Source organism: Erinaceus europaeus, unplaced genomic scaffold (genome assembly GCF_950295315.1).
Source record: "Erinaceus europaeus unplaced genomic scaffold, mEriEur2.1 scaffold_398, whole genome shotgun sequence".
Classification (NCBI taxonomy): Eukaryota; Metazoa; Chordata; class Mammalia; order Eulipotyphla; family Erinaceidae; genus Erinaceus; species Erinaceus europaeus.
The window spans coordinates 22,102-38,951 of NW_026648076.1; the positions used below are offsets into that span (position 1 = coordinate 22,102).

General features: G+C 48.9%; 1 protein-coding gene across 1 annotated transcript in view; it reads right to left on the reverse strand.

Annotated features, from left to right (window-relative positions):
- Positions 1 to 16,850, reverse strand: part of LOC103125428 (unconventional myosin-XVI) — a 57,059-nt gene that overhangs the window by 8,152 nt on the left and 32,057 nt on the right. The window contains exon 6 of the mRNA XM_060184707.1: positions 10,615 to 10,706. Coding sequence (XP_060040690.1) covers positions 10,615 to 10,706 — 92 coding nt within the window. The remainder of the gene's footprint in view (positions 1 to 10,614; positions 10,707 to 16,850) is intronic.

The following is a 16,850-nucleotide window of genomic DNA, read 5'->3' on the forward strand; positions in this document are numbered from 1 at the left end:
GTGGGGTAATTAAGGGGGAGATATAGATTTCCTTCCCTTCCTGTGTCTGAGCCCGTCTGCGAATCACTGAATACCCAGGAATCAACACCCTGCTGCTGATCCCGGACTCAGTCTTTCTCCGCAGGAGAAAAAACCGCCTTTGTTCAATAATTCATTCACAAAAAAAAAAAAGGCTGCTGTCCATTGATCACAGAATCGATTTTTCTATAGACTACTCACCCAGAGGGGAAAGCGACATTTACTGACACGGAAATTAAACGTAGGGAGTGTCTTAGCCAGCTGAATGGAGAATATACATGAGCATTGCAATTGCAAATTCTGCTTCCATGAGATGTTAACAAGATGCTGAAAGGAAAAAATTAAAAAAACAAATGGCATAGCTTGTAGGTTTAAATCTATCTCAAGAGATCCTAAAGACAAGGCAGAAAATGTGATTTGAAAACTGTCTTTAATCAAAAGGTGATATTAAACACACGTAGTGAGAAGCACAAGGACCTGCAGTAGGATCCACACCAGGATCCGGGTTGGAGCCCCCACTTCTCCAGGGGGAAAGCTCACAAGTGGTGGAGCAGGACTGCAGGTGTCTCTCTCTCTCCCTCCGCTCTCAATTTCTCTCTGTCCTATCCAACAAAATGGAAAAAATGGCCTCCAGGAGCAGTGGGTTCATAGTGCTGGTACTGAGCCCCAGTGATAACCCTGGAGGCAGACACACACACACACACACACACACACACACACACACACACACACACACACACTCACACTCACACACACTCACACACACTCACACACACACACACACACTCACACACACACACACACACACACTCACACTCATTCACACACACACACACACACACTCACACACACACTCACACACACACACACTCACACTCACACACACTCACACTCACACACTCACACTCACACACACTCACACACACACACACACTCACACTCACACACACTCACACACACACACACACACACACACATATATTAAAAGGTGAGATATGCCTATACATCTAGAGAAAACAATCTGAACGCAAAAGTTAGCATTTCTAGTTTAAGTAGAGTTGGTATTTCCTAATTCAGAAAGTCATTTGCATAGTGACCCAATGAAGTAGGTCACTGCTATTTTGTTTTCTTTGTTGTTCAAGGACAAAATGAAGAGTGAAATGCCAGCCCCCCCCCCAAAAAAAAGATAGGTTACAAGTTGTACTGAAGGGGTCAGGCAGCACGCGTCACCCTGCCTGAGGGCCCAGGCTGAATCTGCTGTGGGGTGAGGGTGCGGGTGTGGGTGTGGGTGGGGGTGGGGGAGCTTCCTTCCACAGATAGGAACATCTTTTAAAAAATATTTGTTTATTCCCTTTATGCTTTTTATTGTTGTAATTGATGTCGTTGTTGTTGGATGGGACAGAGAAATGGAGAGAGGAGGGGAAGACAGAGAGGGGGAGAGAAAGACAGACACCTGCAGACATGCTTCACTGCCTGTGAAGCGACTCCCCTGCAGGTGGGGAGTCGGGGGCTTGAACCGGGATCCTTACGCCAGTCCTTGCGCTTTGTGCCACATGTGCTTAACCTGTTGCGCTACCACCCGACTCCCAGGAACATCTGTTTATGTTGCATTCCTATTTATTTTTATTATTAGTTATTTAGTAATAGTGTACAAGAATCTAAGATCACAGGGCACAGTTCCACACTACAGCCACCATCAAACCCTAGGGTTTCCTCACTTGCAGAATATAGGGAAGTAAGACACAGGAATTTGCAAAACAATAATAATAATAATAATAATGGCGGCAGGGGAGGGGAGAGGAATTCAGGGTCACATCATTTCAAAGACTTTGTGAGAGTTCTGGAGGTTATCTGGGAGGGCTGGCACTGAGCTTCATAATTCGAGCCCCAAATCTCTTGCCAAACACGTATTAAGAGTCAGAAAAGAGATTCAAGTGCATCTGGCACCAGGGACTCACAAGAAGCTTGAGGCATCCGCAAAGTCCTCACGGGGAGACGGGTCAGAATCCCCGAGTCTGAGGCGTCTCTCTCCTCTGCCAGGAGGCTTCCCTCCGCTCCAGATGAGTGTGGGCAGAAGCTTAAAGAGCAAACAGACTGTCTGCGGGTCTGCAGTCAGACAGACACAGACATCCTGGGTGGCACAGCCCGCGGTGACCAGGACACCGCTTCCCGGGGCCAGGAAGGCACAGCTCACGGCCAGGGAGCAAGTCCCACAGCCGCGTGCTGGGAGGTGAGGTTCCTTCTGGGTGAAAAGGACACTCCATGGAGAGAGACGCTTGGGTTGCACGGCCCGACGTGTGAATGCAGCTTAGATGTGGGCTCACGGTGACATTTTCAAGGGCCCAAACCCCCAGACAGCTTCACGACTTGGCTCTCTGGGGCCGGTTGTGTCACACCTGGTTGAGCGCACATGCTACAGGGCACAAGGGCCCGGGTTCAAGTCCCCAGTCCCCACCCGCAGGGGAAAATCTTCAGGAGTGGTGAAGCAGGGCTGCAGGTGTCTCTCTGTCTCTCTCCTTCTCTGCATCTCCTTCTCCCTTTTCAATTTTTCTCTGTCTCTACCCAATAATAAATAAATAAATGAATTTAAAAACAGAGTTGGCTCCTAAGGAACCATGGGGTATGTGGATAAGACAGAAAGAAGGGGAGGCCTGGGTGTCAACTAGAGACACCAAACACCATTCCACGTACATCAGAGTCCAGGCTACAGAGCACCCACGCTCAAGGATCCCTTCAAACTTCTTCAAATAATTGCCAGTCCCTGTTCAGGGCACCATTTGACGGCCCCAGTTTGGGGTGCTAGTTGCCGGTCTAGCTTCGTGGGCGGGAGACAGACGACCAGGGACTCATGGCTGAGCTGGGAACGCAGTTCAGTCTTTATTGAGGAGCGGGGATGCAGTTCAACAATCTAATCTCTTCTAATCTCTTCATTCGAAAGCCCTGTCCTTTATGTCTCCTGAGGCGGAAGTGTCAGGAAGAGGAAGTCCGTAGGGTAGGGGGTGGGGAGAAGCAAAATAGCGGGAAAACCAGTGGGGATTAAACCAGTGAAAACAATGATTATGTAAATAGACCACAACCTCAAGCCATGCAACAGAAGGGGTCTTAGAAGCAGAATTTAGAAGCAGACCAACAATTCCCCCTTTCTTTTTAACTAATGGCCATAGTATCAGGAGTGTGGGGTGAACAGAAACCTATATCGTACAGGCATTTTCAAAAGAACTGGCAGAAGACAGGGAGGAATAAAATAGGAGAGCAGCAAGAACCAGTGTGATGCCAAGGGGAGGCCTGAGGGGGTGTACCCTGCCTCAAAGGGCAAGGTCTAGCAGGCGAAAGGGCATTTCTTGTCTCTGGGGGCATCTGTTGCCTCAAAGGGCGTTTCCTGCCTCCGTGGGCAGGACCTAGTAATGGGGGGTTCCTGCCTCTGGCCCGGCAAATAATGGGCATCCCAACTAGAACTATTTTGCAGGAGACATTTCAGCTGTTAGTCTATAGCAATATAAAGTATTATGTTACTTTAATTCAATCCATTACTATTATTAACCAGAACCTTTTTTTTTTTCTTTCTAGAAACAGCCACAATATGTGGACCAAGGGCACCGTTTTATTTTTATCTTTTAATTTTCTATATTTTTGGTATTATCTTTACTTCAATTTATTGGATGGAAACATCTAGAAATCAAGAGGGAAGGAGGAGATAGAGAGGGAGAGAGAGAGGGAGAGAGAAAGAGAGAAAACACCTGCAGCCCTGCTTCACCACTTACAAAGCTTTCCTCCTGCAGGTGGACTGGGGGCTCGAACCCGGGTCCTTGCATGCTGTAACATGGGCGCTCAACCAGCTGCGCCAATTACCGAGATCCTAGGGCATCGTTTGATAAAACGGAGTGATACTGGCTGTGGAATTTATTGCAGGAGGAAAAGCAGTTTCTCTGACCTCTCCCCTGATTCTCCTTCCACACTGCAGCTGCTGGTTCACGAGGGGAACGTGCCATACCTGTGAAACGCAGCCCCAGACGTCCTGCACATTCCCGACGTGCCTTGGGGTGCGCCACTTGCCGTAAGGGCTGACATCATCCCCGAGGAGGAGGGGAGTCTATGGATTCTGACACATCTCAGAGACGGATTCTGATGGATCTCAGAGACGGATTCTGATGGATCTTTGAGACGGATTCTGATGGATCTCGGAGACAGATTCTGATGGATCTCGGAGACATCGGCTCCTGAGAGTGGCAGGCTGTGGGCGGGTGGTGGTATACCAGGTAGGGAGCACATACCACCAGGCAGGAGGACCCGGGTTCAAGCCCACAGTCCCCACCTGCTGGGGAAAGCTGTGTTGCAGATATTTCTCCTTCTCTCTCTCTCTCTCCCACTCTGGATTGCAACCTGGGTTGGAAACGGTTGCCACGGCTCCCATCCATCCACATGACTTCTCAGCACATGGGCTGCTGGGAGATGGAGTCTTTTACATGTGGGCAGACTGTGGTCACTTGCAGTGTCTTTAAGACTTTAAAGTCCTTTTAAAGGACTTTAAGTCCTTTAAGACTAAAGGACAAGTCATCTGGGGGTCAATGCCGGACGAAAAGTACAAACAGGGGCAGCTTGGGAGGCGGCACAGTGTGTCTTAAGTGTTGAACACACGAGGTCCTGTGTTCCATCCTCAGCATCACCTATGCCAGAGTGATGTGTGCTCACTCTCTCTCTTATTATTAAATAAGTGATTTTATAAAACAGATGAAAGGAGGATAGTACACAGAACTTGAATGGGAGAGGCTCCAGGTTCAACTCCAGCACTAGCAAGAGCCAGAACTGAGTAATACTCTAGAAAAAAAGGAAAGGAAAAAAAAAAGAAAAGGAAAGGAAAAAAAAAAAACCCACCACCGTCAAAAACAAGATAGTAAAAGGGAAATGTCTGTCAGGAAGACTTCGGAGGAGAAGAGACAAGATTTCGAATCACCTGTCCGTGCGTGAAATCAATCTAAAGATATGTCGGCTTCCACTTTTAGATTTTTCAAAACACGCACCTGTGACTTCAGGTCACAGCGCTCCACCCTCTGCGGCAAGGTCCACCTGCTACCATGCTGATTCCCAGGGGAGACCAGAGGGGCCTTCGGTAGAATCAGGGGGTCTGACAAGCGCAGGTCTCAAGGCCTCCCCACGTCAGAAGGAAATCCCCTCTGCTCTTCTCACCTGAATCCTGCTTCCAGAATTGTCACGTCACATTTAACCCAGGAAGTATGGGGCCAGATTCCCACCCTCACAGATTCTGGGAGCCTGGAGCAGTAATAGGGCATCTGTTCCATCTTTTTCCCTTACACAGAAAAGCTCATGAATGATCTTTGAACCAGGAAAAGCCTCCAAGGACTCAATAAAATCAAAAGCTATCATTAACAAAATCAATACTCTGGACAATGTCTAGCCAGGTTGACAGGAAGACACACCAACAGTTTGCCGTGTTTGCAACTAACGAGGGATAGGACCCAGGAGGTGTAAGCAAATAATTCTTAAAACCCCATCTTCTGCAGCCCCCAGAAATCCTTGGTCCATACTCCCAGAGGGGAAAATGACCACATGACCAGCTCCACCAGGACCTGAAGCCTCTGTGCCCAGGAATCTTGTTTTTACCCCGTGGTGGCTCACTGGTTAAGCACACACACTGCAGTGTGCAAAGACCTGGGTTCAAGCCCTTGGTTCCCAGCAGCAGGAAGGAAGCTTTTTAAAAAGTTCTTTTAATTAAGTAATTTTTATTAGATAGAGACAGAGAGAAATTGAAGGAGAGGGGGAGAGACAGAGACACACCTGCAGCCCCACTTCACTACATATGAAGCTTTCCCCCTGCAGGTGGGGACCAGGGACTTGAACCCGGGTCCTTGTGCACTGTAATGTGTGTGTTTAACCAGGTGTGCCACCACCTGGCCCCTCCAGGAAGATATTTTCATTGTTATTATTATTATTTTATATTATATATATATAGAGAGAGATGAAGAGACAGCATAGTACTAATACCTCCCCAGTGTCAGGACTCGAACCCAGGTCCTGTGCCTGGTAAGGTTTTCCACCACAACAGTCCCGCCATCAACATCTTGAGCCATTCTTGCATTCAGGCAACACGGTGGGCAAGAAACATGTATTTTGCCTGAACAGAAACTACACCTTCCTACACCCACATCTGGAATAACAGCCCCGGGATTCACACCTTGTGTCCCCCTGCCCCAGTCTCTGTCCCCTTTCACTTCAGAAATTACATTCAGGTAATTAGGTTAATAGGGAGATCTTGAATGAACTCAACTGGTACTTAGAGGCTGTGTTGTAGGTGTGTGAAGGCAAAGAAAGGAGCTAGAAGCAGAGCCTTAAAAATGAAGGAACTCATCTGTGGGAGCTAGTCTGCCCTGAGCCTGCGTTCTAGAATGTTCTCAACTCTGACACCATCTTCCCAGAAGATACTTTTAGCCCACCTGCATGTTAGCTGTCGGGATCAGGCAAAAAAAAAAATAAATAAATAAATAAATTACTAAAGCCATGGGCCCCTGGGAATATACCTAAAATAGACTTTCTAGCTTCCCACATGAAGACCCCTAACTTTATTTGCTCTATTCCTGCCTTTGGGTTCTTGATTATTAAACAATTTGTCCTGCTTTACATCTTAATGCATTTCAGCCACCAAGTTGCAGATGCTGCCATGACACCATCCTGACCTCCCTGGACAGACGCCCTCACCCATGTGATCCCGGAGCCTCCCCTCCCCAGAGCCCTGCCCCACTAGGGACAGACAGACACAGGCTGGGGCTGTGGGTCCACCTGCCAACACCCATGTTCACTGGAGAAGCAATGACAGAAGCCAGAACTCCCACCTTCTGCTCCCCATAAAGAATTTGGGTCCATCCTCCCAAGAGGGAGAAAAATGTCAGGGGAAGAGGACCAGAGGGCTCTGAACCCCGACTCCATCAGGACCCGGAGAGAGAAGAGGGAAAAGGGAGGGACACTTGGATGGAGTAAGAGGTTTAGGTGTGACTTAGAAAGGAAGAGAAGGCAGGACAATGGAAAAGACAGGCATATATAAATATAAATATATAAATATAAATAGTAATACAAATAACAGTCAGCCCATCTCTGTGACCTTGGGGAGAACCACTGCAGTTTCCAATGGAGGAAACTGGGACACAGAGCTCTGGGGGTGGGAACAGTGTGGAATTAGACCCCTGTTATCTTGTAATTTTGTAAATCATTACTAAATCACTAACAAAGTTTTTAAAAAGTATATGTTAAAAAAAAAAAAAAACCAACAACATCCTGGCTGCATTGTTTCATGTAGGCTGATTGTTTTCCCCACCTGCAAGGTCAGCCTGGGAGGGGGGCTCACAAGACCTTTCTCCTCCTGGATTTTATCCCTTGTTTTTTTGGCCTCCAGGGTTATTGCTGGGCTCGGTGCCTGCACTAGCAATCCACTGCTCCTGGAGGCCGTTTTTTCCCTCATTTTTGTTGCCCTTGTTGTCTTTATTGTTATTGTTGCCATTGCTGTTGTTGTTGTTGTTGGATAGGACAGAGAGAAATGGAGAGAGGAAGGGAAGACAGAGAGGGGGAGAGACAGACAGACACCTGCAGATCTGCTTCACTGCCTGTGAAGCGACTCCCCTGCAGGTGGGGGGCCGGGGGCTCAAACCGGGATCCTCATGCTGGTCCTTGCTCTTTGCGCCACCTGCGCTTAACACGCTGAGCCACCGCCCGACCCTCCTCCATTTGCCCCCCACCCCCCCCCCCAGCTGCAAGTCTGCTGACTATGGCACTGGGGATGGCAGCTGGATCCTCTCCAGTTCAAGTCCTGTGTCACCACTGTCCCTGACCTGGGCCCCTTCTTATTCCCAGCAGCCCAGTCAGAGTCCTGGTTAGCTTTGCTTCCTCCAGACAAGGGGATTTGCCCTCACGGCTGCAGCCCGTCTCCCCAGACACATCCAGCCTCTGGGATAGACATGGGGGCGTTATGAAGAAGGGAATCTGCTTAGTCATCTCCATGCCTGTCTGTTTTTCATTGTCCTTTCCTACATATCCAGCCAGGCAGGGGTGCCTTTCACTGCAAACACTTCTCCTGCACTCACGTGGTCAAATTAATTTACACACTCTCTCTCTCCCTCCCTCTCCCTCCTTCTTGTGAGTCAGTTCAGGCCCTGTGCTGGGGACCCCCTCCTCATGCTCACATGCAGAGTGTCTCTGTCGGGTTATTTTGGGATTTAAAAATGATTTACAAGACTGTAGGATAACAGGGGTACAATCCCACACAGTTCCCACCACCAGAGTTCCCCACCTGCAGGGGGAAAGCTTCATGAGTGGTGAAGCAGGGCTGCAGGTGTCTCTCTGTCTCTCTCCCTCTCTGTCTCCCCTCCCTTCTCAATTTCCCTGTCTCTATACAATAATAAATAAAATCATATATAATAAAAATATTTTTAAAATAATAAAAATAGGAGACAGGTGGTGGTGCACCTGGTTGAACACACCCATTTTAGTGCATAAGGACCCAGGTTCAAGCCCCCGGTCCCCACCTGCAGGGGGAAAGTTTCACGAGTGGTGAAGCAGGGCTGCAGGTGTCTCTCTGTCTCTGTCTCTCTATCTCTCCCTTCCCTCTTGATGTCTGGCTGTTTCTATCCAATAAACAGAGATAATTTAGAAAATGTTAAAATAATAGAAAACCTCTAAAGAAAAGGTTCTCTTTATTTTATCTTGCTTCTTTGCCATTAAAGGGAGTGAGGTTATTAACGGAAGGTCACAAGAGTGCCTTTTTTTCTCTTCTTTTCAGTTTTGTCACCCCTGGGTCTAGTGTGGGCCCCGTACTAGAGCATGGGTTCTAAGCCTTTCCTTTGCAAAGCCCTTGCCAAGAACACCTCACGCCCTGAAGGCCGTACGCCAGCTCCCTGGACATGCTGTGGTCACCATCCAGGGACCGACCACCTGCATTCGCAACCACCTCAGCTGGTTTCTGCGCCGAGCTTCTGGGTCTGTTGGGCCATATCTGGGTCAGATGCAGGACAGCAGGCTAGCAGGTCCCCAGGCTCACAGGACTCACCTGACACCCAGCTGGTGAGCCTGCGCCCATGGGTACGAGGTCAGGGCTTTCAGAGGGCACCCCAGTGACGTGGGAGACTTGCTTATTCTCCCACAGACATGGACCCCATGAGCACCTCTGTCTGTCCATGTTTCTAGCAGAAATGGGGAGACGGCAGGAACCTCGTTCTCATTAACGGGCAAAGTGGACTAGGGGCAGAGAAACGCAAGTAAAGACAACAGTGAGGCACCATGTCACTCCTGCGAGAATGTCACACAGCAGAAAAGGCAGCAGCAGCAAGTGCTGGAGAGGCTGTGGGGACAAAGGAGCCTCCTGCTCTGCTGGTGAGAATGTCAGGGGTCCAGCCCCTGCGGAGAGCAGTCTGGAGACTCTGAAAAGGCTGGAAGGGGGCCTGCCCTGTGACCCTGCAATTCCTCTCCTGGGGATAGGTCCTAAGGAACCCAACACACCCATCCAGAAAGATCTGTGTGCACCTGTGTTCACAGCAGCACAATGTGTAACAGCCACAACCTGGAAGCAACCCAGGTGTCCAACAACAGATGAGTGGCTGAGAAAGCTGTGGTCTAGATACACAATGGAATACTATTCAGCTGTGAAGAATAATAAATTCTCCTTCTTCTCCTACTCTTGGATGGAGCTTGAAGGAATCCTGTGAAGGGAGACCAAGCAGAAAGAGCAGGATGAAGATGGGCTGATCTCACTCAGGGACTGGCGTTGAAACACAGGATCAACAGGGAAAACAGTAAGCAGAACGTGGACTTGAGTTGTTGTACGGCACCAAAGTCAAGGACTCTGGGGGGTAGGTGTGGGGAGGGTTCAGGTCCTGGACATGATAGCAGAGGAGGACTGAGTGGGGGCTGAATTGTTATGTGGAAAACTAGGAAATGTTACACATGTACAAACTACTGTATTTTACTGTCGACTGCAAACCATTAATCTCCACAATAAAGAAATTAAAAAAAATAGCTGTCTGGGGACATGAAGGTAATTAGCATAGGGCTGATGTCAAGGTGATGACAAGTAGACTCTCAAGGGATTATGGGTATGAGAGAGTCTGGCCGGAGGCCCCTCTGGCCTTTCTCCGCTTCACTCCGTCCTGCTCAGTCTTCTCCCCAGACCCGTGTGTCCTCACTAAACTGATGAACTATGTCCAAGGCTTCATGGCTCCCGTCCCTCGTCCATCTAGCGAGCTTTCTCCTGACTGTTTACCCGTCACGCTGGCCTGCCACAGACCCGTATTTTTTTTAAAATTTTTTTTATTTAAGAAAGGATTAATTTACAAAACCATAGGGTAGGAGGGGTACAATTCCACACAATTCCCACCACCCAATCTCCATATCCCACCCCCTCCCCCGATAGCTTTCCCATTCTCTATCCCTCTGGGAGCATGGACCCAGCAGACCCGTATTTCTTTACCTCCACAGCAGAAACCCAGACAGAAGTTTTCATTTCTTATTTTTTACAAGAGCCTCACTCTTGATTGAGCCCCTGTCCTCACTGAGCGCCAGGTCCTGGTACAGAGTGGGCCCCCGCCGTGGCCTCCTTACCTGAGAGGTGTGGCTCTCTCGGTGTCTCTGGAAAGGCGACGGGGCTGTGCCCCCCACAGACACCCTGGAGAATCCATCTTCCTCAGGAAGACCTACAGGGAAACAGAAACTCCGTGAAGGCTCCTGTGTATTCTAGGGAGAAAGTGTCATCAGTCAAAACAGCTTCATTCTGAAGATCCCAAATGTCATCTGCTAAGCTCCTGCCTTTGGGTTCCTGATCATTAAACAATTCGTCCTGCTTTACATCTTACCACCTAGCAGCCACCAAGTCACAGATGCCACCATGACGCCATCCTGCCCTCCCTGGGCAGACGCCCTCACCCTGTGTGTCCTGGAGCCTCCCCTCCCCAGAGCCCTGCCCCACTAGGGACAGACAGACACAGGCTGGGGGTGTGGATCCACCTGCCAACACCCATGTCCAGCGGAGAAGCAGTGACAGAAGCCAGAACTCCCACCTGCTGCTCCCCATAAAGAATTTGGGTCCAGGCTCCCAGAGGGAGAGAAATGTCAGGGGAGGATGCCCAGAGGGGCTCTGAACCCCAACTCCATCAGGACCCAGAGAGAAAAGAGAAAAAAAGAAAGACACTCAGAAATAGTAACTGGTGTAGGTGTGACTTAGAAGAGAAGGCAGGACCATAGGAAAAAGTGGGCAAATAAATATAAACATAGACAGATAGTTATAGAAGTTATAGTCAGCCCACATCTGTGGGCAAATAAATATAAACATAGACAGATAGCTATAGAAGTTATAGTCAGCCCATATCTGCAGCCTTGGGAGAACCACTGCAGCCTCCAATGGAGTGACTGGGGACACAGAGCTCTGGGGGTGGGATCGTATGGAATTATATCCCTGTGACCTTGTAATTTTGTAAATTGATATGAAATCACTAATAAAAACAGTTGGCACAGAGCAGAGACAGCGACAAGGTGGTGAGGATTCGAGCAGATCCTATGGAATGCAGTATAGGGATCTTCTTATAAAACATATTATTTATGTACTTATTTTTCATACTCTGAAATTAATTTTTTAATCATTTGTTCCTGAAGAAGATAGGCAGAGAGAGAGAGAGAAAGAACCACATACCACCCTCTTACATGTGCTGCAGGGGATTGAACTGGGGACCTCATGCTTGAGAGTCCAGTGCTTTATCTTCTGTGCCCCCTGCCAGACCACTATTTATTTACTTATTTATTCATTCATTTATTTTTTTATGCCCCCAGTGTTATTGATGGGGCTGGGTGCTGGCACTATGAATCTATCACTGCTGGTGGCCATTTTATTGGACAGGACAGAGAGAAATTGAGGGGGGAAGTAGAGAGGGAGAGAGACAGAGAGAGAGAGACACCTGCAGCCCTGCTTCACTGCTTGGGAAGCTTCCCTGCTGTAGGCCCGGAGCAGGGTCTTGAACCCAGGTCTTTGCTCACGGTAATGTGTGGGACTCTACCAGGTGCACCACCACCCAGCTCCCAGGGCATTCTTTAAAAAAAGAAAGAAAGAAAAACCTTCTTCAGTTATCTCTGCAGGATACGGATCTGAGAAAGGCAAGCATGTTGGATACCGAGAGACAGATGCAGTCCCCTTCTGTTACAGCATTATTATTGTTAGTGGCATGTCTTATCCATATACAGCTACATACTATATTGTAGATATAATATTGTACATATTATACGGTAGATTATATTGTATTATATCTACATATTATATTGTAGATAGATCATTACACTATGTCTTATTACACTACTGCAGCTAACATCTGGACATGATCTACATTCCCACTGGCTGACAAATAGAGAGGAAATGGTCTCCATATCCGAAGGAATACTACTCAGCTATAAAAAATGATGGCATCCTAACACCTGCAGTATGCTGGTGGGCTGAGAGGGACCGACGCTCAGTGAAGTGGGTCAGGCGGAGAGAGAGGCGCAATGTGCACTTTAACCTCATGTGTGGGCACAGAGTGAACAAACCAGTGCCGGGACTACATAAGGCAAAAATAAACTCCACGGGCTCTAAGACAAAGCCAGGAAGAAAAGGGCAGTGGGGGAGGGGTTGCAGAGGGGTGGGCTGGACAGTTGGATCTTTACGGACACACAGCCGACAGCAAAGATAAGCCAGGACACAATGTCGCCTTCCTAAACAATCTCCAGAGAGGGGCAGGGTGGTGGCGCCCCTGGCTAAGCAAGTACATCAAGTCGCAAGGACCTGGGTTCAAGCCCCACTCCCCACCTGCAGGGGAAAAGCTTCAGGATTGGTGAAGCAGGGCTGCAGGTCTCTCTCTCTCTCTCTCTCTCTCTTTCTCTCTCTCTCTCCCTCCCCTCTCAATTTCTCTGTCTCCATCCAATAATGAGTAAGTATCTTAAAATAGTTATTTATTTTCCCTTTTGTTGCCTTTGTTTTATAGTTGTAGTTATTATTGTTGTTGTTATTGATGTCATTGTTGTTGGATAGGACAGAGAGAAATAGAGAGAGGAGGGGAAGACAGAGAGGGGGAGAGAAAGACAGACACCTGCAGACCTGCTTCACCGCCTGTGAAGTGACTCCCCTGCAGGCGGGGAGCCGGGGGCTCGAACTGGGATCCTTACTCTGTTCTTTGTGCTTTTCGCCACCTGCGCTTAACCCACTGTGCTACTGCCTGACTCCTGAGTAAGTATTTTTTAAAACCATAAGCACCTCTCTGATGGTGTTGGGCGGTTCTGTGGAACTCCACCTCCATGATGGCAATACCCCACTGGAGGCTCAGAAGAAAGCCCAGGGGAGGTGCCCAGGCATGAGATCTGGGGTGTGGGGGGACGAGGGGACCTGCACAGGGCCACAGACCCAGAGGCCTGGACCCAGGCGAGCAGGCACAGCCCTGGGACAGCAGAGGAGGGACATGGGTCAGCCACGCGCCCGCTCAGCTGCACCTGTGGAAATGCCATCAGGAGCCTCAGAAGTGGCCTCTCCAGAATTCAATCCATAGGAAGAGTGGGACAGAGTTTTCTCCAGTGCCCGCGGGATTTCTTCACAAACCTCCCTCTGTGGGGAAAATTGAAGCCTCGCCCAACGTTCCCCTGCGGCTGGGACAGGGGAAGGCTTGTGTCCGCCTTTGAGGAGGACAGGATCTGAGCTCCGGGGACGCCTGTCCCCCAACAGCCGGAGTGGTGCTTCGAGCAGTGACCGAGTCTTTTCTCAAGGGCTCCGACCAGAGAGGCTCTTCTGTCAGGGGCTGGGGCTAAGCGTGAGATTCGGACACTCTAAGATGCTAGAACCACAGGGTGCCCCAGTGTCCCAGAAGCACAAATGCAAAGTGACAAGATTTCCCCAGTCCTCCAAAGAGAGGCCACTGCCAACACACACCTCCCTTTATGGAGCAAGGGTCACCACAAATCAACTGACAGCAAAGACAGGATTGCCACCCGTCATAACGACAAGAGCAATATCCGGTATCCTTTAGTTGCCATTTTGTCTTTCCTTCAGAGTTCACCAGTAAAATGGTTACCTGTCAGATCAGCAGAAAGGGAACTGCACTGAACACCAAATGGCCTACATAGACATTTTTATTTTTATCTTATTGTTTATTATCTTTATTTGTTTATTTATTGGGTAGAGACAGCCAGACATTGAGGGGGAAGGGAGAGGGAGAGAGATAAAGAGACACCTGCAGCCCTGCTCCACTACTCTTGAAGCTTTCCCCCTGCAGGTGGGGACCGGGGACTTGAACCTGGGTCCTTGTGCACCAGAACATGTGTGCTCAGTCAGGAGCACCACCACCTGGCCTCTACTTAAGACATTTTTATATCTGCAGTTCCCCCACAAAATAAACATCTGTCTTTTCACAGCATTTTGTTTCATGCTAAAAAGCGTTCTTTAATCTAATGATAAAGAACTAAAAGCCCAGGGGAATAATTATGATTACATATGCACACTCACACACTCTCACACACTCACACACACACACTCACACACTCACACACATTCACACTCACACACACTCACACACTCACACACACTCATACACTCTCACACACTCACACACACACTCACACACTCACACACACTCACACACATTCACACTCACACACTTACACACACACACACACTCACACACACACTCACTGTCACACACACACACTCACTCACACACACACACTCACACTCACTGTCATACACACACACACTCACACACACACACACACTCACACACAATCACTCACACACACTCACACACACACACTCACACACACACACACACACACTCACACACACACTCACACACACACACACACACTCACACACACACACACACACACACACACTCACACACACAATCTGAGTCTGTGTCCACATGAGTAACAGGATGGCAGTGAAAGTAAGTGATAGCTAGAATTAGCCACACACAAACACATTTCAGCAAACGAACAAACAGATGCTTATTTCTGGGAAGCAGACACCGGCATTCAAAAGACAAATGGCTTCCTTGAAAACGGCACCGTTCCTGTTCCTGATCCCATTAGACCCTGAGCTCACTGGAAACATTTCTCCCCCCCCCCCCCGGCCTTTCTGGGGCTGGGTGTTGTGTGGGCAGACTCTGGAGTCACGCTGCCTGTAGGTCACGCAAGGAGGGGACAGGTTGAGGCTTGGCCCTTGCTGGTCTCACTTCACAAACACGCCTGGGAATGGAGCCCATGGCACCGGCACTCCTGGGACAGGTGCCGGAAACCAGAAGTCCATGGTGTTCGCACGGGGAAACTAACAGACACATGTCAGGTGTCATTGGGAGGCGCAGAAGGCAGTGTTCCTCCCCGAGGCCTTTGAGCCATGACGCACAGCATCAGCACTGTTTTAAAATCGATGGGGTTTACAGTCAACAGTATCCATACCCCTCTCCCATATTAGGGAGCTACTTTCTTCCCTGATCCAGCTTTCTGGTCTTTTTTTTAGCCATGACATCATCTCCCCAGACAATAACTTGGATTCACCTGCATATCAGATTTCAGGTTCAGGGGCAAACAGAAAAAGGGGGAAAAAAACTAGTATAGCCACAGGCCCTTTGAAATATAACTAAAATATGCCTACTAGCTATCTACAGAATGGAGGACCCCCCAACACTTCATCTGCACTATTCCAGCCTTTAGGTCCATGGTTGGTCAACAATTGGTTTGTCTTTGTATGTTAACCCTCTTTTCAGCCACTGGGCTCCAGACGCTAGCATGATGCCGACCAGACTTCCCTGGACAGACGACCCCACCCATATGTCCTGGAGCTCAGCTTCCCCAGAGCCCTGCCCCACTAGGGAAAGAGAGAGGCAGGCTGGGAGTATGGATCCACCTGTCAACACCCATGTTCAGCGGGGAAGCAATGACAGAAGCCAGACCTCCCACCGTCTGCATCCCACAATGACCCTGGGTCCATGCTCCCAGAGGGATAAAGAATAGGAAAGCTGTCAGGGGAGGGGATGGGATACGGAGTTCTGGTGGTGGGAATTGCATGGAGTTGTACCCCTCTTACCCTATGGTTTTGTTAATGTTTCCTTTTTAAAAAATAAAATAAAATAAAATCTGGCCCCTATAAACCTTCAAGGAACAGCACCTAGGAGTCGGGACTTGAATGTATATGCATGCACGGGCTGCAGTTTAGAGCCCGGATTCTCAGGGCTGGGTGGTGGTGCACCTGGTTGGGCATACATGTTACAATGTGCAAGGACCTGGGTTCAAACCCCCCCCCCCCCGTCTTCATTTGCAGGGGGAAAGCTTTGCGAGTGGTGAAGCAGGGCTGCAGGTGTCTCCTTGTCTCTCTCCCTCTCTATCATTTCCTTCCCTCATGAGTTCTGGCTATCTCTAGCCAATAAATAACGATAAAAAAGTCTAAATATATTTTTAAAAGAGCCCAGATTCTCCCAAGGGCTGGCTTCCTGCCGTACGGGTTTCAGAGAATGGCGCACAGGGGTGTCTGTTGGTCTCAGGGGCTGTTTGCTGAGTCGCTGACTTCAGTTTAATTCTGACTGCAGAGTCAGACTCAGAACTTTTTTGGGTTATAAGACAACTCCAGCTTCTACCCCTGGCCTTAGCACATAGCCAGATCAAGGATTCTGGCACTAGGCAGGTCCCATCATCTCTTTCTCTCAGTGAGCCAGAGAAAATGCCACACAGAGTCACATTCTAGCTCCATTCACTGAAAGTAAGAAGACTGGCTAAAAAATGATGGGATATATATTCCATGGAATACTACTCTGCCACCAAAAAGATGAGACTGTGTC